General features: G+C 37.5%; 1 protein-coding gene across 26 annotated transcripts in view; it reads right to left on the bottom strand.

Moving 5' to 3' along the window:
• GPHN (gephyrin) overlaps positions 1-20525 on the bottom strand; it is a 935903-nt gene that overhangs the window by 182704 nt on the left and 732674 nt on the right. For 15 of the 26 annotated variants that reach the window (XM_077464979.1, XM_077464987.1, XM_077464985.1 and 12 more), the window contains one exon: positions 11468-11500. The exons of the other annotated variants lie outside the window; for them this stretch is intronic. In XM_077464979.1, the coding sequence (XP_077321105.1) occupies positions 11468-11500 (33 nt within the window). The remainder of the gene's footprint in view (positions 1-11467; positions 11501-20525) is intronic. 26 annotated transcript variants of the gene reach the window in all.

Raw genomic sequence — 20525 nt, 5'->3', positions numbered from 1 at the left:
ACCTTAACACAACCCTGGGTGTGTCCACTTTCCTTCTTCTGACCTCAAATAAAAATGTTAATTAAAGGAAAAGTGGAGGTTTTGGCCATTGCAATCTGTTAACATTCCAGTAGGGTTTTTCTTAGGTGGTTTAGCAATATGATGGTGAAACCACTCAATTAGACATTTGTCTAGTTTTAACAGTAGGGCTTAAAATCCAACATCACAAATTAGTTCCCCTCCAGTTATTTTTGCTATCCATACACAGTGAAACTTTGAATTACAAGCATAATTCGTTCCAGAAACATGCCTGTAATCGAAAGTACTTGTATATCAAAGCAAATTTCCCCCTAAGAAATAATGGAGACTCAAATGATTCGTTCCACAACCATGCATTCATAGGTCCTTCAGTTTATAGTCAATATAAAAAGACTGTAGCAATGTGACCAGGTTGTGTAACCATAAAACGTCCATCCACAAATGGAAGCCTCCACAAGGGGATTAGAAGCAAAATCCACCAGGAGCTACAGAGTATAAAAGAGAAGAGAGGTGCCTCTAAGTGTAGCAATATGGTTACATTTAATGAAGGTACAACATTTAGCAACTCACATGGTTGATGATTAAAAGTGGTACATCTAAGTATGCAGGCATCCAGGGTAAAGGTATCCACATAGATGTTGGCTCTCACCGCTGTCAGCCTGCAATCGTGACCGGAAAAACTGCCCTGCTGTAGAGCGATCTGAAAGTGTGGTTTGAACCACTCATGAAGCGCAGAGTGGAAGGGATGACGTTGATGAGGATCGTTTTTGTGGACAGCTTTACCTCAGATGCCTGCATACTTAGATGTGCCTCTTTTAATGATCAACCATGTGAGTTGCTAAATGTTGTACCTTCATTAAATGTAACCATATTGCTACATTTAGAGGCACCTATCTTTTATACTCAGTTGTGACATGATGCTACTTGTATATCAAGACATCACTTGTATATGAAGTACATTTTTTTTAATTTTGCTAGTCTTGCAAAACGCTCTCAAACCAAGTTACCTTCAAACCAAGGTTTTACTGTATATCTAAAATTCCAGCATGCTATAATTTTTTTTCTGCTGCATGCTGGAATTTTCTTATGCATATGGACAGCGAAGACAGAAGGTATAACATCTTAAAAGGTGTAGATGAAGCAACTATCCTATGTGAGACTCTTGGGTTTTAACCACAGTAATAATATTATGATTTTTTACTTACCGTATTTCTTGGAGTTCATTAAGCAACACAGGATTCTGAGAGAATTGGCATACACTGTCACAAACAGAAGAATTTGGACATTGGCAACAACAATAAAACAGTGGCCAGCCTGCTGTTCCCACTTCCATTATCAGCATGCCTCAGTTTTTGAAGTTCTGAAAGGGCCAAATTTAAATCCCATGGCATCACAGGTGGTTGCACAGAAGGTGTTACATGAAAGACACCCTTTACAAAAGTCTTAATCAATGGTTGAGAGATTTGCCTCTATGGTATTTGGAGCCAAGTGCTGTTCCCGACCTAATTATAAAATGATCAGGATTCAATCCATGAAGGGATTTATGGGGTAAAAACGTTGTTACTCGCACCACGATAAGTAAGTCTTCCATGTGTGATGGTAGACCTTGCAGGTGGTAAACGTCCTAGCTTTTAACAGCAGGGAAATACAAGAAAACAAGGGCTTCCAGATCAATGTCATTAAAACCCGTAACCATGATGGAGACTTAGACCCGTCCTTCAGACAGAATATCTGTTTGATCTGGAGGAGCCTATAGGGTTTCTGTCAGCAGTTTGATCAGATCAGTACCACAGTCGCCAGGGCCAGTTTGAAGCTAAACCTATCACCAGAATGCCCTTCATCTCAATCCTGCAGAGTAGACAAGGAAGGAGTTTCAGAGGAGGAGTTCAGGATCCAGCTGAGACCATTTAGTGTTTGTACTGTTGCCATATATGGTCATTCAAAATCTTTGCCAACTGTTCACTCAAATACAGAGGTAGCCTTGATGTGCTGGAAAGATGGGGGCATACAAGTAGCCATCCTTGATGGCCACAGTAAAGATGAGCTCAGGTGTGTTTGGATACTCCAAATAGACGTAAATACATGCGGCGTCAGGGTATGCCTCGGCCGCTTATGATTGGCAATCTGCAGCAAAAGCTTCCTGGTGAAATAGCTCAGGCGGGTTCAGACTAGTATCAAAACACATCTGAGGTAATCCCTGGTCCACAGAGGCTATAAAGTCTCCCTCATGAGGGGAAGTTATTAAGTTGAGTCAGGGAAAATCGGATTGCCTATCGGGGGATCAGGAAGGAAATTTTTCCCTGCTGTAGCAAATTGGAGCATTCTTTGCTGGTTTTTTTTGCCTTGGATCTCTGGATCAACTGTGGGTGAAGGATTGTGTATATGGGATTGTATTTTTTTCGTTTGGACACTAGATGGATTGGATCTTTTTTCACACTGACTATGTAACTATGTAAAACCTGGTGGATTCCATGCAACATTTTTAGATGCGAATAAAAGACGTTTAATGCGGTATTAAACCCAAAAACAAACATTTATTATACTGCAGCTTACCAATTCTTAGATGCGATGGCTGCATTCATTTTTTTTTTTGATTTTTTTCTTTATTGTACATGTAAAACCCCTGGGTACATATGAAACAGCTGCTGAGAGCAGGAGTTCTTATGACTGGAGGTGACCAGGTCACTGTAGGTTGCAGCAAGGACTAATTGAGGTGGAACTATATGTCTCTTGTGAATAAGAGCATTTGCACAAAGATGCTACATCATGTTGAAAAGTTGAAAGGGAACAGTGCGTAACACTCTAACCATTGACGCAGCACTTAGTTGCTCAGCGTATTAACTCTTTCCTTGGAAACCGAAGGGAAACACGTGTAATAATGGTGTCTGCCACTTCTAAAAAAAAATACTGTCCCTGATGCTCAGCCCATATTTATGCTTATTAACGAGTCTTCATAGAATGTGTCACACCACAAAGGTCTGGAAAGTGTAAAAGCAGAGCCAAGTGCTTGGAGGCCACATTCAAAGCAGGCCCTGGAATTGTCCAGTCGAGCCTCCGAAGTTCTTTCTGGCAAAAAGCCAATCTGGATATCTCTATAAAATGCATAACTATATCGGTCCAAGCGGTGTGCAGATGAAGTCTTGATTGAAGCAAAAACATAATGCTGAAGATGAAATGGCTAGAAAAACAGGTAAGCCTTTTTCAGTAGAGAAAAGAGATGCTTCTGAGGGCACTAGCAAAAGCCTGAAGCATGCTGGGAGTGAAAAGGTTTATACTAGACTGGCCACTGATATTTTGTTGGCAGTTTCCAAATCCTTCTGTAGGCAGCGGTATAACCCAATTGTCTCTGAATCCTGTCTCTCCTAATGAAGAAAAACTTTTACTGGGATGAAAGAATAAAAAAATTACAACTTAAATCAATTACATAAATAAACCCACTTACCTGCAGCAGACACAATACACTATATTAAATATATTAAAGTTGATCTTCAGGTTTAATTTAACTTTAAATTGTTAGTTTGGACCAAGCTGGTTCAATCTAACTAGTTACTTCACTAACAGTTGCAGTGGCTGGGAGAACTTTATACCCTGTATGTAGCCTCAATGACATATAGAATACATCATTGTGATTTGGCGGGGGGGGGGGGGGGGTGAGCACTTCCCCCTCCTGGTTTTCAAACAAAATCAAATAAGGCGGAGTGCTGCTCAGCCTTTCAGGGGAAGCTTTGTATTCTGTGAATGAATATAAAGCTTTCCCGCAGAGAAAGCATGGTCCAAACAAACTATTTAAAGTTAAATGAAACCTAGAGATCAGCTTTAATGCATGGGGAGCTGACTTTTATTACTCCTATAAAAAACATTTCTCATATGCTAAAAAAATGCCAATACTTGACCAAGCACAACATATATAGTTCCCCATATTATCCCAGCCAAGCAGTTTCTACTCTTCTGCATTAAGTTATAGACCAAACTACATTATCTCAAGGGATATAAAATATTTAATCACTGTGAGAAATTGCCCACAGTGAGTTATTTTCAAAGTAACACAAAATATCACCTAATTTGATTATTTTCATAAATAATGCAGCCTGCTGTTGAGAGTTGCCCACTTGTAAAATAAGGTCAAAGCTGCTGAATTTTATTTATTGTTATAACAACTGGTTAAATGTAAGGTCTTGGGGTTGTAACCCACGGACCCTCTAGTAACTATTAAGTGCTGGTCTTCCCTGGTAGCTAGTCCATCTGAAATCCAGCAAAATGGTCAAGACCTTGCTTACGTTTTTGGCACCATACTGAAATCCTGACACAATAAAGTCCTGACACTGTAGGCTACAATAGTTCACACAGTGTTCCACAACAAAAGTAATTTACCTTAGGAAAAAAATATCCTAGATAAATACTATATAGTAGCAGTCTTCAGCTTTAATGTACTGATACAATTATAGTACAAACATTCTTACTCAGAAGACAAGCTTGCCTTCTTTGTTACTGCAGTTCTCCTGTGTGTTTTCCATAAGCGTGAAACAGTGTGGTTGATTTACTGGATGAACAAAATTGGTACAGTTTCACATTATTCACTAAGCAAAGTGAAAAGTCATTTTGAGGTCATATACTCTTTTAGTAAAACAACCACACTGATTTTTTTTTGTGGGCCTGAGGTATACACCCTTAAGACATGATATACTGTTTACACATACACACTGCAAAGCTATACAACATCATGCTTTTGGGGTCCTAATGAAGATTTGTGAAGGCACTGCCACAAGAATTAGGAGAAATGGGTTCCTCTATTGGGCAAATCTGCTTTTGCATTTAGTGTTAGAGCTCTAACATTATAAATCTTACATTACACATATATATATCTATATATATAATGGCTGAGATTGTTCATACCCACGAGATGGGTTTTTTTCAAAAAATGTATGTGATACTATTAGACATTTTATTTATTAAGAAGTTTGCCCCAGCAGGGATGACTGAACCCACAAATCTTCATATCTTAATCCCTTCTTCACTGGAAGCAATGTTGGAACTTTGTGGGTGTAATTATATGCTTATATCAAAACCTGAAACAAAACATACATACTGTAACAGGTGTCACATTTCTTGGTCATTCCTATATCAACAAGTGCTAATTATAACATTGCTTAGCAAAATCAATTCAATACAGTAGACACATGGGAGAGGATGGGCATGCTATGGGTACATGACATAACACACACGACTATGAAAGGCAGGCTCAAGGTGACATTGACCTATGCATGTGCTTTATTTAGCTAATAAATATCCAAACTCCTAAAATGAACTTTCCTATATCTGTCCTCCAAGGAGGCTAATTGCATGTTATCAGTTTTCTACATGGATTTCTAAGTGAAAAAATTAGCACACAAATGATTATCTAATTTATAAAAATAGTGGAAGCAAAGAGAAAGCAAAAGTGGACTAGTTATCAATAGCAATGATCACATTTTGTCTTTTATTCTCTGGGAAAAAGAAATAAAACATTTGTTTTGACTGCCATAACAAATGTAACATTTCACTAAAATTTCCGTAAATTATTCCCATAGCAATTTTAAAACATTATAAAAACAGGATCTATCAGTATTCCCTGAAGAATGAAGTCAGCATGGGCCTATTTTTTATACTTACCTTTGCAGAACTGGTTTATAGATCTTATTTTGTAAACTTTCCCCAGCAATTTCCCAGCACTAGTACTGCTATTGCCTCTCCTAACTGATACCAACAGGATCAACACACATCGGCTTATTTATGGTGGCAAAAAACAAGGGGCAGTAAACTACTATAACCAAGTAAAATAATATTTCACTACTACTATGGATTACACCCTGCCACTAAATATTAGTGCTGTGGAAATGTAGTCCTCTTTTATTAAATGTTACTTCCCTTGTAGAATTTGAAATTAAATAAGAAATGTAATAGTTTGCGTGATTCTGCAAATGTTATTTGGCCTGAAGCATTGAAAGATTTCTACATGTTACTTCAACTACTTCTACTTTCCTGGCACCAAAAGAAAGACTGGGCACCCAGAAAGCCAATAAATTTAAAGAACATATCTGGGCGAAATAAAAATAAAATATACAGTATGTAACAGCAATTTTAAAGAGAGAAGTGGGAAATATGATATATTTTATTGTATTTATTTTGCACACCCATTCACTTTAGAATGATAGAAAAGCAGGTGCTAAAAAAGTGCTAAAAGAAAATAAATACTAGTAAGGCAGGAAAAATGAATGATTGGCCCCTATCTTCCTGTTAGCCCATGAGGATGCCCACCACACTTTTGTGCCAATAAGGAATAATACAAGTTAGTTGGAGAATTTGAAGTCACTATTTGCATATTAAATCACTCAAGCTTTTGGATTTTCTAAAGTACTAAAAGATATATGTGAGAACACAGGCTGATGTGTTTTTAGCACTTTGTCACCTTACCACCTCCCCCTCCCAGTGTTTATTTTTATAGTTTCAGCATGTTAACAGTGTCAGGGGCATGCCATTTCCAGCTTCCCTAAGGTAAGCATTTTAAATAACCAGCAGTCACTGGTTTTACATTTTTATTTAGCATTTATTTAAAAAAGCCTGATAGTGCTTAAAACTGAACTCTAGACAAAACTTTAAATTTGGATAAACTGGGGAGGGAGTCTGAACATCAGTCAGGTTTTTACTGCTGTCTATGTCCTCATTCTCATTTATATTTCATTTGTATTGCTGTCAGAGGATTTTACCTCACTTCCAGGTGACACAGCGGGCAATTAGAGTCACCATTCTATCCAAAACAAGTTTTGTCTGGGGTCACCTTTTAAAGGCAGAATAAGCAGCACTGCAATAAGGTCATTAGGGTAAATTTGAATTTGAACCTTTACAGCAGGAGTTCGAAAGTAACACATATACACACACAACCATAAGGTTGTACAAGATCATTTCCCCCTCATTAGCTTCAAAAACACTTTCTAATGTTTAGGTTGTGTTCTCTAGTTATACAGCAATGGCACAGTGATATCAATTAAAAAAAAAAAAAAAGTTACAAACATCAAAATTCAATGAACACTACATGATGTATACAGTGAGTATAAATGCACGTGTAAATATACATAAAAAATAAAACAAAAAACAACCATGCAGATGATTGCATTCCTTTCTACAACATGCAAGTTGTGTCATTCACCCTCACCTCATTTTTTTAATGATATAATCAGGTTTGATAGTGTTCGCTATGGGTAATTTGCATAATTACTGGAGTTTCAAGTGGCACATTATCTGAGCAACCAATTCTTTGAAGCTTAAAAGGCAAGTTTATTGCTTTCAAATTTCCTTTTGCAAAACTGAAAATAGAGACTTTGTTCTTTGATGTAGTACCATTTGAAAGCCATTTTGCAGGGTAGTCCTAGCTCAAGCTTAATTACTTAATTTTCAATATCAACAGATCAGTGATAAAAAAGTAGCGAACATTTAACATTTTTACTTTCAAAAATTGAATATCTGATACTGATGATTTACCAAGTTTATCATTAATTTAGTGCTAAACAAACGACTGCCAAGTCATTGTGAGATCATAAAACTACATGTCTTTCACATAAAAAAGCATATTCTTTTCTCATTCAGTAATCTTCATGACACATGTAAACCAAACAGCAATGTTGCAAATAGAAGCTGAAATATCTTAGATTTAGAGCCATACCTATGCACTACATGAGATTTTTACCAGAGTACATAGGGTTTACAGGGAACTAGCTAGATCTATTACACTGTTAGAAAGGTACACTAATGTGTGGGGCTGGGAGTTTTTGGGGACCTAAAATAAGTAGGAAATCAGAGTTTTCCCAAGTGTCCCCAATATTTGACCAGATTGTAACATTTGACCCTCCATATGCTTAAACCCCCAACACTAAACTTAAACTATACAATTCTATCTTTTTAACCCAATCCACATTACCTGTCCCAGGGTTGTAATTAGGCATTGTGAGGAAAATCTTCCGGCAAATCTTTGGATACAAACTAATTAAAAATTCTGTTATTTAAGGATGCATATTTTCTATTCATAGATATTTTCGTATGTGCAGACCAATACGCAGCAGAAAGAAGAGGTGCTTTCATGTTTCTTGAATTATAATGGCTCCTCTCTATAACCTTGGAACACGCTTCCTGTACTATTTTACATTTTTTTTATGTAGCCACGTTACCATATGCGGCCAGAAAGGGGAATCTAAATTAAAATAAATGATCAAATAAGTACCCTAAACCCTGACTCCAAAACTAATCTAACCCCTAAATTAATCCCTTACATTAATTTAATCCTTACAGTAGCATACTTAGCATAATATCTGCACTATAAGCAGTGGCTGACAACACCCTCGGACTTGAATCCTTTAAAAACACTCTACTTATTCACTTCAATATTAAACACTTAACCACAAGTACAGTTTCATTTTAATGCTATATGGCATTTCATACCACTCAAGACCTGCCAGAGTTATTGCCAAGTACTAGGTCCTCAGCATAATTATACAATTTATAAAAGGACATTATTTGTTTTTAAATTTGTATGTTCTTCCCATGTCCTTTCCAACTGCCTACAGCCGTTCTTGCTTTCTCCAAAAAAATATATATATTTCTATTAAAATACATTTCAGACAAAAATGGCAGTCAGTTATACTCATATACTATATTATTTTCATTACAATGGACTGCATTATTCAGTACATTCATAAAACAAAGATTGTGGTACTGACCCTGTTGCACTTTGTGCAGTTCTCTCTACTTATCATGATTAGAGAAGAAGAGGTTGTGCGATTTTGACAGGTCACATGACTGAGCTTTCCTCTTTTTCCCTTCTCATTCATTGCTACTGCACTCTGTTGGCTTCAGACAACCAAAGCCAGTGGAGCTCATTGTACAATTGTAAAGTACAGTATACAATTCCCTTTTTTTTTTTCTTTAATGGATCCCTATCTGTACTTGGCTGTGTTGAGGGCATTGCACTATAAGCAAATGGGTTGATGCAAAGCAGTAACGGTCCACAAGCCAATTAACCTCATAATCTACATCCTTTTTTTTTATTTAAATAAAAGACGTTAAATATAACAAAATATGGTAACTATGTTATATGCCTTATCATTTTTATGGGTGATTTTTTGGTGCACAATTGTCAATTTACTTATTGCTTAAAATATAAGTAATTATTTGAAGACTGTGAAAAATCTGTTTTCAATTTAGGCTACACATTTTACTAAGAAAAAAAGATAACATTTTACAAAAAATATTATATAAATAAATGAAGTCCAACTCAAGTAACACAGAACTAGAAGTACTACTATTTTGTATAGCGTCTTGATGCACCAACAATTGCAAAATAAATATTCTAGTGATCAATTATTGTGTAATCATGTAAGAAAATGCCAAACAAGACAGAAAAAAGGGCTATTATCGCTGCCAAATTAAAACCTTCTAACAAGATGCCAAACAGTGTCAGGTATTGTCTTGTAAGAGGATACTGCTGTTAATAATGTACACACCCTTCCTTGTTTTGGATTATTTAAAAGTAACATGTACAGTGGCTCAAGAATGTGGAGAGCCAGCTCCTGCAGCCAGACATAGCCTGGGGAAGAATATGGTTTGTTTATAGTACACAAAAATATTAAAAATCAAACTCAGATACCGCAAAATTAGTTTTCCAGGATATTATTCTATTTGATATTACTTGGTAATATAAATCAAATGATATTTCAGCCTAAAAGGATGTCTCTGACTGTCCTTAAGCCTGGGTTCACACTTAATTCGGATGCGGCTCACAGCAGAGGACCAGTGCAACCCTGTTCTCCACTTAAGGGACGAATCAGGGCCAAATTTTTGCCCGAATAAAGACTTGAAACAGAGCCAAAGTCACACAGGACCCCTGTGCAATCTGCTTCACAGCTGCCTCAGAGATGTGTGAACCAGGTCTATTGAGATCTGGTCACAGAATCCTTTCATGCGAATTGGATGAGGGAAAACCACATCCAATTTGCATAATTGTGACCTCAGCCTAAAGCATTTTCTCCTTTAATTTAAAAAAATAATAAAAAAATAAAAATAATGCCCACACCATAGGATTCAACATTCAAGCCCTATTATAGCTGTAATGTATCCCAGTCTGCTTTATGATAGCAATGCACAATCAGTTTGCAGAATTATCCACAGTATTAAGCTAATTTACTAAAGGAGTTGAGAATCCTCACATAATAAATTATGCAAATATTTTAATAGTCTATCCAATCAATGAAATAAGCAAACATGATTTTATTTTCACATGACTAGATAAATGAAGTGAATATCAAAAAAATATATTGCGTGACGACTGTCAACCCCTCTAGTAAGGCTTTATTCATCCACTCTGGGTAGACTTGATTTTTTTTTCCCCGCAAGATAAACAGGTAACACTCATTTACCATGGCACATTCCAAAACATGCCATGCAAATATATAGTTAACAGATTTCCACACTTCCTGTGCAATATGTTCTTAAAAGATTTTAGTTTAAAATACACACATATAAAAAAAATAAACATTTTTAAAACCACAATTTCTTAGACATACAGGTAAAGTGAAGTATATTAGTGCATGCACAATTAAAAAACAACTATGTATATACACAGCTAGATATTATAAATAACATAAAAATATATAAGCGAAGATGCTAAAGAAAATGCTCAGTTGAGATGTTTTATGAACACACTGTATGATTTATGACGATTTTGGCTTTGACAACGATTTCCAGACTCACAACAGCAAAGCAGACTATGGCAGCAGATGCCAGAAATTCGTTGTTCATATGACACAGACCACAAACACGCATACCGCTAGTGAAATACAAATGATTGTCAGGTCTTTGCTATATATAGCGTTTACTTGAACCTTTAAGCATATAACCAAACTATAGAAAACTAACAGCGAGCATAATGCGAAGACATTTGAAACATATATAAATAAACCTATGTCTACTCATAATCTTAAGGAAAATGCAACATTTCCCTGGATGTTTAATAACCCCTGAAGTAAGATCTAAGGACAGGAGGCTCTCAATCAAAAACATGTATAAATATAGGCAAGATAGAAAGAATAGTCTAGTTAATGCACAACACCGTGTGGCAAGGCAGGAGCAAGTAAATATATTGGCAATGACAGACAAACAATTGTGCAAAATAATGCCTGGCAGATTTGGCTGATGGTGGCGTTGATTTATGGGCAATGTGAATTTCTGTTCAGTAAACACAATGAAAGAATGCATACATAGTTCAAATTAGAAACGTGTAGTCATCATAGGAGCAGAATCAGAGAGTGCTAGATTCCAGACCAATGACACAATATACACACTATGACAATCAGTATGGAAGAGTGAGGAAAGTTGAAGCAGAGCAAACCACTGAATCTATGAAAAGGAAAGTCAAAAATACAACCTGAGAAAAGGAGGGGGCAGCAATCCAAATGTCCTGGAAGAAAAATGTGTGATTTGTTTCAGCCTGTTTCTTTAGAAGAGATACAGTAATGCGTTAAATGAACAGAGCTGCTATGGCTCAAACACACAGCATCCTTGCATTACAATTAAAAACGTCACTGAATTTCACACAGTACACAGCAGTTATGGCGTGTTAAAAGAAATTGGGCTGCAATTAACACAAAAAAGCACATACACTAACTAATAGCATGGTCTGGTAGCATGAAAAAATAAGTTTAGATGGAGGTATGTTATGTGAAATAGATGTAACAAAAACATAATTTTCTGTCCCCCCTATTCTGTTTATCTGTAATAAAGTAGTTCCACACTTCTCCTAATACTTATAAGTTCCTTGCAGGTATAGGTCACTACTACACACAAGAAAACTGTTATTCACTTTGGGGGGACATGACCATATTTATCACAACTAGTTCTTACTAACCCATCTTCACTCACTTACCCTATTGGGCAGCAAAACCAAGCCCATACATCACCATCTAATTGCAGTATTATAATCCATAAATCCATTTAAAATACTATTCTATTTAACCATAAGTAATTATGTACAGAAGGCAAATTATGAACAAAAACAGCCTATTTTTGATCACATGATATACACTACACATTGCACCTGTGTGTTTTGATCATTTTCTAGAGTTCAACAAATCTATTTCATTCTATCTTCGGAATATGGTACATTTACAGTGCCTTGAAAAAGTATTTATACCCCTTTAAATTTTCCACATTTTGTCTTGTTAAAACCAAAATTGTAAATGTATTTTATTGGGATTTTATATGACAGACCAACACAAAGTGGCACATAATTGTGTGAAGTGGAAGGACAATTATTTTTACATTTTTTTATAAATAAATACGTGAAAAGTGTGGCGTGCATTTGTATTCAGCTCCCTTCTGATACCCCTAATTAAAATCTAGTGGAACCGATTGCCTTTTAGAAAATACCTACTTAGTAAATAGAGTCCACCTGTGGTTAATTTAATCTCAGTATAAAAACAGCTGTTCTGTGAAGTCCTCAGAGGTTCGTGAACCTTAGAGAACCTTAGTGAATAAACAGTGTCATGAAGGCCAAGGAACACACCAAACAGGTCAGGGATATAGTTGTGGTGATGTTTAAAGCAGGGTTAGGCTATAAAAAAAAATATCCCAAGCTTTGAACATCTCACGGAGCACTGCTCAATCCATTATCTGAAAATGGAAAGAGTATGGCACAACTACACACCTACCAAGACATGTCTGTCCACCTAAAATGACAGGCCGGGCAAGGAGAGCAGACAAGAGGGCCATGGTAACTCTGGAGGAGCTGCAGAGATCCACAGCTCAGATGGGAGAATCTGTCCACAGAATAACTATTATGCCATGTACACACGGTCGGAAATTCAGACAGAAACGGTCCGCTTGCATTATGTTGTCGGAAAATCCGAGTGTGGGCTCTATCAGACTTTTTCCGTCGGAAATTCAGATGGAAAAAGTTTGAGAGCTGGATCTAAAATTTTCCGACAACAAAATCCAATCTGAATTTTTCGGATCGTTTTTAGAGAATTCCGATGGACAAAGTGGCACGCATGCTCAGAATAAATTACGAGACTAAAGCTATTGGCTACTGGCCTCTACGTAGTACCCTCGTATGCAACGAACGTCACCGCGTTCAGAGCGATCAGATTTTCCGACAATTTTGTCCAACCGTGTGTATGCATCACAAGTTTCAGCCAAAGTCCGAAGGAAAAAAATCAGACGGATTTTGTGGTCGGAATGTCCGACCGGGTGTACAGGGCATAAGACTTAGAGTGAGCCTTGTTTTCGTGTATCAATGCAGTTGCATTGTGCTATCTTTTAGAATACCGACCGTGTGTACAGGGCATTAGTTGTGCACTCCACAAATCCTGCCTTTATGGAAGAGTCGTAAGAAGAAAGCCATTGTTGAAAGAAAGCTGTAAGAAGTCTTATTTGCAGTTTGCGAGATACCATGTGGGGGACACAGCAAACATGTGGAAGAAGGTGTTCTGGTCAGATGAGACAAAAATTTTACTTTTTGGCCAAAAAGCAAAACACTATGTGTGGCGGAAAATGATAGATGTGCAAAGCTGGTAGAGACATCCCCAAAAAGACTTGCAGCGAAAGGTGGTTCTACAAAGTATTGCCACTTTTCACATTATTTATTTGTAAAAAAGTTTGAAAACCATTTATCATTTTCCTTCCCCTTCACAATTATGTGCCACTTTGTGTTGGTCTATGACATAAAATTCTAATAAAATACATTTACGTTTTTGGCTGTAACATTAAAATTTTTTGAAAATTTCAAGGCACTGTAACTTTGTCACAATTTTTAACTAGCCAATGAGACAATCTCTAGAATCTATTTATTTTCAACAATTTGGAAGTCAGTTGAAAAGATATCAATACCAAGGCATGGTTTATATGGCTTTATGCCACGTACACACAACCAAACTTTCTGGCAGACTAGGCAGACTTTCCGATTGACTTTTGGCGGAGTTCCGACTGACGGGAGCCCCAAAGCACCTCCTCATGTTAAAGGCATGTGGTTTGGTAAGAATCAGGAGGGGGGATTACTCGCTTACAGGCTACATGCTCTGAAAAGGATCCGGTATGAATTGGACAACCGGGGAAATTCTTTAAATTCTGCTATGGGAGTTCTCCTCAAAATCGCTACCAGACCTAAAGGTATGGATTGGATTTGGGGGGAACCCCACGCTTTAAAAAAAAAAAAAAAAAAGACGTGGGGTTCCGCTTAAAATACATACCAGACTCAAAGGGCCTGGTATGGATTGAGAGGTACCCCCATGCTTTTTTCTTCACATTTATTCATTGCCTGCAATGTTTTGTTTTTTTACATTCAGTAAGTCACTCATTCGTTGTTATGGGCGTGACAGCCGGTTTCTCAGCCCGCTTCTTAACAGCTAACTATTCACGGGTTGCTAAGGATGGTGGCAGCCTCCAATTATAAAGAAAAAAAAATCTGCTAAATGCTGGACACTGGCATTTAGCAGAGATTAGGAGAGTTTAGGAGCTGTCAGCATTTTTTCTGCCACTACACTCTCCTGCCAAAAAACACTCATAAAAGCCAGCCTATGAGTACATAAGCACATAGGATAACATGCAGGGAAGTTTAGTGGCAGTTAAGAAAAACATCCGCCGCCCAAAGCAACAACTGTAAAAACGCCTAGCATACATGAGGCCTAAGGCTGTCCATAAAGCCAGTGAGCTGATCAGAAAAATGGATCCCCCCATTCACACAAACAAGGTGGATGGAGAAATGGAGAAATCCTCCTTGAAGTGTAAATGTATTCTGAAAGTGAGGACTCTTCTCCTGTCAGAGCACACTGATCAGCACTGTAGCCGCTGATTGAATGAAAAATTTCCAACATCCTGTTCAACAAAAGTTGATCATTATATGGCCATATGGTGATCAAAATCAAAATTTACGGCACTGCGTCACTTTAACTGACAATTGCGCAGTCGTGCGATATTGGACCCAAACAAAATTGATTTATTTTTTCCCACAAATAGAGAATAGATTTCTTTTGGTGCTATTTGCTCACCTTTGTGATTTGTATTTTGCGCTATAAATAAAAGAAGAGTGACAATTTTGGAAAAAAAAAAAACACAATATCTTTTATTTTTTGCTATAATAAATATCCCACATTTTTTTTCAAAAAAAATAAATTTTTCCTCAGTTTAGGCCATATGTACTCTTCTACATATTTTTGGCAAAAAAATAAAAAATTAATCGCAATAAGCGTACATTGATTGGTTTGCGCAAAAGTTATAGCGTCTAAAAAATAGGGGAGAGATTATGTTATTTATTTTTTTTTTTTTTACTAGTAATGGGGACTGCGATATTGCGGCGGACAAACTGGACACATTTATGGGACCATTGACAATTATACAGTGATCAGTGCTATAAAAATGCACTGATTACTGTATGAATGTCAGGGAACGAGTTAACACTATCACGAGCAATCGCGGGTGCCCAGTGGTCATCACATCGGCTCTAGGAACACGCTGCGGGCGCGTGTGCCCCTAGTGGCCAAAAGGCGAATCGACGTAAGGTAACGTCATTTCGCCCAGCCGTTTCATTCTGCCGCAGTAATACTGCAGCGGCTGGTTGGCCACCAGTTAAATAAACATTTAACAATGTTCAAACAATACATTTTTCCGTTATGTTGTGAAGCACGGCGTAAACTGTTGGCGCTATAAAAATCCGTGTGGAACTAGACAAACTTCAATCCATCTATTATGACCAGTTTCACTTCAACCCATATTTTTTTTTCTACATTTGGACACACTTGGGAATGGGTTAGGTGCTTTATAAGGCATTTACTACTGACAGAAATAGTATATTTCCTAGCCATGATATAGAAATATTACGCTTGTAGAGATTTTAGTCCTTCCCCTACTTTAATAATAAAAAATAAATAGATAAAAGGTTTGGCTGGAGTTCCATTTTAAAGGCAGCAAAAGAAGCAAGGCAATGAGGATATTAAAAAAAAAACACAGTATCACAATTTAAAAACGAAAAAAACACCTTTTACTCTTTAATGGGGACAGACAAACAGTTTTAAAGCCATGAAGGGTAACATTATATAACACTTTAATAGCATTTAAAGCGGAGGTCCACCCTAAAGTGGACCACTGCTCATCGGAACCCTCCCCCCCTCCGGCGCCACAATTGGCACCTTTCAGGGGGGAGGGGGGTGCAAATACCTGTACAGTACAGGTATTCTGCACCCACTTCCGGGATAGCTCTCTGCGGAAAGGGGCGTAGATTACGCCCCTTTCTGCAAGTGCCCGCCCCTTTCCGCAAGTGCCCCACTGCCTGCTGGGAAACACACAGATTCCAGAGGCAGCGGGGACCGTCCTTATTGCGCAGCGCGATTCGCGCATGCGCAGTAGGGAACCGGGAAATGAAGCCGAAAGGCTCCATTTCCTGATTCCCATACCCAAGATGGCGGCGGCAGCACCCGACAGACGATCTAGAGATCGGCTTCGGGTGCCGACATCGCGGGCGCGCTGGACAGGTAAGTGTCACTATTTTAAAAGTCAGCAGCTGCAGTATTTGTAGCTGCTGGCTTTAAAAAAAAAAAAAAAAAAAAGGAGTCCCGGCGGACTCCCGCTTTAACTGCCATTTTTTCTGATGCTGTTGAAACATTTTTATTTTGGCGTTTTACATACTCCTTGTGACTGGGCCAATGCAATTCCTATTTAGTAACATTAGGAAAAAAGCTGCAAACAAGATCAAGTGACAGTATTAAGGTGGATCCATATAGCTACTGGGCCCTTATGACCTTCCCATAGGGGTAACTAACATTTAATTGTCCCAATATCCTGATGGGAGGTTGTGGTAGGATTATGCAAGCTAGATTCAAATTGCATGCAGGTCGTGGAAAAGGGCAATGAGTAGGCCCATCTTTTTTCATGAGCATTTATTTCAAAAGTCAATGTGGAAAAACTAGTAAAAAAAGGATAGAAACTATTTCTGATTTATTACTGGTGAAGACCATATAGGTTCAAATCCAGAGTCACACATTTTATTTGCCAAAATGGTTATAGAATACCTCCATAAGTTGTTGTTTTTGGATTTATTTTTATCTTTTTAGATATTAATTAGTTCATAGAACATGTGGCTCACTTCACTAAGGAAGCATCATTTTTTTAAATAACACAAAAATAAAATAGGTCAAAGGGTAGGATTAGAAAAATGTGTGAGCCGTTTACAAGTTCAAAACAAACTTTAGTTTAGTAATAAAATATATATTTTTTTATATTCTTCAGTAGAAGATTTTTTGTAGTTGTAATCTATGGAAAAATACTGCATAAACAATGCATAGAGATGTCCATGTCTGATGAAAACTGATTAACCTCTTGCCAACCCAATAACACACATGTGCCATGGCAAAAGGGTGGGTTTTAACCACTTGCCGACCGGCTCCTGTACTTATCCGCCGATAGAATGACATGGCTGGGCAAAGTAACGTAACCGTACATTACTTTGAATTTCCTGCCGCGAGCTCCATGACCGTGGCTGCGGACTTGAGCTGAAGAACGGGGAGATGGCGATGTAAACACAGAACCCCCCCGTTCTGCCTAGTGACAGAACACTGATCGTCTGCTTCCTGTCATCGGGAGCAGCGATCAGTGTCGTGTCACTGCCCATCCCCCCCACAGTTAGAATCACTCCTCAGGACACACTTAACCCCTCCCTCCACCCCTAGTGATTAACCTCTTCACTGCCAGTGAAATTTTTACAGAAATCAATGCAATTTTATAGCATTGATCGCTGTATTAATGCCAATGGTCCCAAAAATGTGTCAAAATTGTCCGATGTATCCGCCATAATGTTGTAGTATTGATAAAAAACGCTGACTGCTGCCATTACTAGTAAAAAAAAAAAATATTAATAAAAATGCCATAAATCTATCCCCTATTTTGTAGAACTATATAACTTGCTATAACTTTTGCGCAAAGCAATCAAACGCTTATTGCGATTTTTTTTTACCAAAAATATGTCGAAGAATACGTATTGGCCTAAACTGAGGAAAAAATGCCTTTTCATATATTTTTGGGGGATATTTATTTCAAAATGTGTTTTTTTCAAAATTGTTGCTCTTTTTTTGTTTATAGCGCAAAAAATAAAAACTGCAAATGTGATCAAATACCACCAAAAGAAAGCTCTATTTGTGGGGAAAAAAAGATGCCAATTGCGACCACGCAATTGTCAGTTAAAGCGACGCATTGCCGAATCGCAAAAAGTGCTCTGGTCTTTGGCCAGAAAAATGGTCCAGGGCTTACGTAGTTAAATCCCATACACTACATATGCATTGGTGGTCGACTGATCATTTTCTGCTAAGAACATCCTCACTGCGTGCTCCCATCACAGAGACTGAGCTGTCACGAGTTGTCAAAGACAGCTCCAGATCCAGACTAATGATTGGCAGCCAGGGAAACTGGCTCCCAATCATGTGAGAACTGTGGCAGCCAATTACAGTGGTCACATGATAGCTGATCCTTCCAAACCCTGACGTTCAGAACTTTTTAAAGGGACACTGGGGTGGAGAGAAGGGATTAGTAGCTAAACAATAGGTAAAAACACTATGAAATTTGCAAAGAAAAGCTATATTGTTTTAAAATTTATTAAAAAGGCAAAGTTATTTTTTTAACTACTTCAGGCTGGAAGATTTGGCTGCTCAATGACTAGGCCGTTTTTTTGTGATACGGTACTGCGTCACTTTAACTGACAATTGCGCAGTCGTGCGATGTTGGACCCAAACAAAATTGATTTATTTTTTCCCACAAATAGAGATTTCTTTTGGTGGTATTTTGCACTATAAATAAAAGAAGAGCGACAATTAAAAAAAAAAAAAAAAAGAAAACACAATATCTTATTTTTTGCTATAATAAATATCCCGCATTTTTTTTCAAAAAAACAAAATTTTTCCTCAGTTTAGGCCATATGTACTCTTCTACATATTTTTGGCAAAAAATAAATAAAATAAATCGCAATAAGCATATATTGATTGGTTTGCGCAAAAGTTATAGCGTCTAAAAAATAGGGGAGAGATTTATGTTATTTTTACAATTTTTATTTTTACTAGTAATGGGGACTGCGATATTGCGGTGGGCAAACTGGGCACATTTATGGGACCATTGACAATTATACAGTGATCAGTGCTATAAAAATGCACTGATTACTGTATACATGTCAGGGAACGGGTTAACACTAGGGGTGATCAAGGAGTTAACTGTTTTCCCTCGCTGTGTTCTAACTGTAGTGGGATGGGACTGTCTAGGAGGAGAGAGAGATCGGTATTCATATATAGTATGAACACACGATCTGTCTCCTCTCCCTTGAGAGAACCAGGATCTGTGTGTTTACACACACAGATCCCAATTCTCGCTCTGTCACGAGCAATCGCGGGTGCCCAGTGGTCATCACATCGGCTCTGGGAACACGCTGCGGGAGCGTGCGCCCTTAGTGGCCAAAAGGCGAAGCGACGTAAGGTATGTGTTCAATGTTCAAACAATACATTTTTCCATTATGTTGTGAAGCACGGCGTAAACTGCACAGCGCTATAAAAATCCTGTATAATAGTAACAATTTAAGCAAATAAATTAACATTGCCAAAGGCTTAATGAATGTATGCAAAGGAAATTTACAACAGTAGGAGGCATACAAGATGCCTTTAAAGAAAAGCAACTTTTACTAAAAATCTGGAGTGTTTAGAAAGAAAAAAATTCTGCATCTACTATTTAAGGGATCTTTTTAATCAAAATGTTAGCCACTGTTTAAAAACAAATTTAGCAAGTGTCTGCTGCGATGAATTCCAAGCTGACAGAGTGAAAGTCAAATAACAATCATTACAAAAATAATCAAGCTTATCATTTCAATAAAAAAAAATATTTCAGTCAAATTAACATATCTGTGACTTTAACAATTAAAATAAACATCAACAGCATATTTAAAAACTTTTCAAAATTGCTTTAAATCTAGAAACCATTTAGGCATTCCAATTACTGCAGGATTTCTGCAAGGTTAAGGGCATGACATATAGCTCACTTGACCAGGACTGTTTGTCCCTGTCCCCTTTGGAAAGCATCATGCATCATCAGAAAAAATATGGGAGAACTATGCCAGCTGTGATAACTGATAAAGCAATTTAATGCTGTGTATCAAGGATGTAAGTACAAGACCTGTTCTGCATATTTAATATTTGCCACTGTTCCATCTAAATCCCATGGTATATTATGAAAGTAAATTTAAAGCCAAAACTATTTTTCATTTTGGATAGAGTAAAGGAGCGTTAAAACCACTGTAATTTTTTTTTAGCCATCTGTATTTCAATAGGGTAATTTTCCTTCAATGCCTGTCTTGTAAATTGAACAGAAAGTAAAAGACTATTTTTCCAATGTAAGGGAAGCATGTTCTCATTACAGCAACTATGCTCATGCAAAGATTTCCCCAGTATTCCAGTTCTGGTGGCAGC

This window comes from Lithobates pipiens, unplaced genomic scaffold, assembly GCF_037356315.1.
Source record: "Lithobates pipiens isolate NorthernLeopardFrog02 unplaced genomic scaffold, aLitPip1_a1.2 Scaffold_30, whole genome shotgun sequence".
NCBI lineage: Eukaryota > Metazoa > Chordata > Amphibia > Anura > Ranidae > Lithobates > Lithobates pipiens.
Note: the sequence above shows the minus strand (reverse complement) of the source record. Positions and strands in the feature narration are given on the sequence as shown.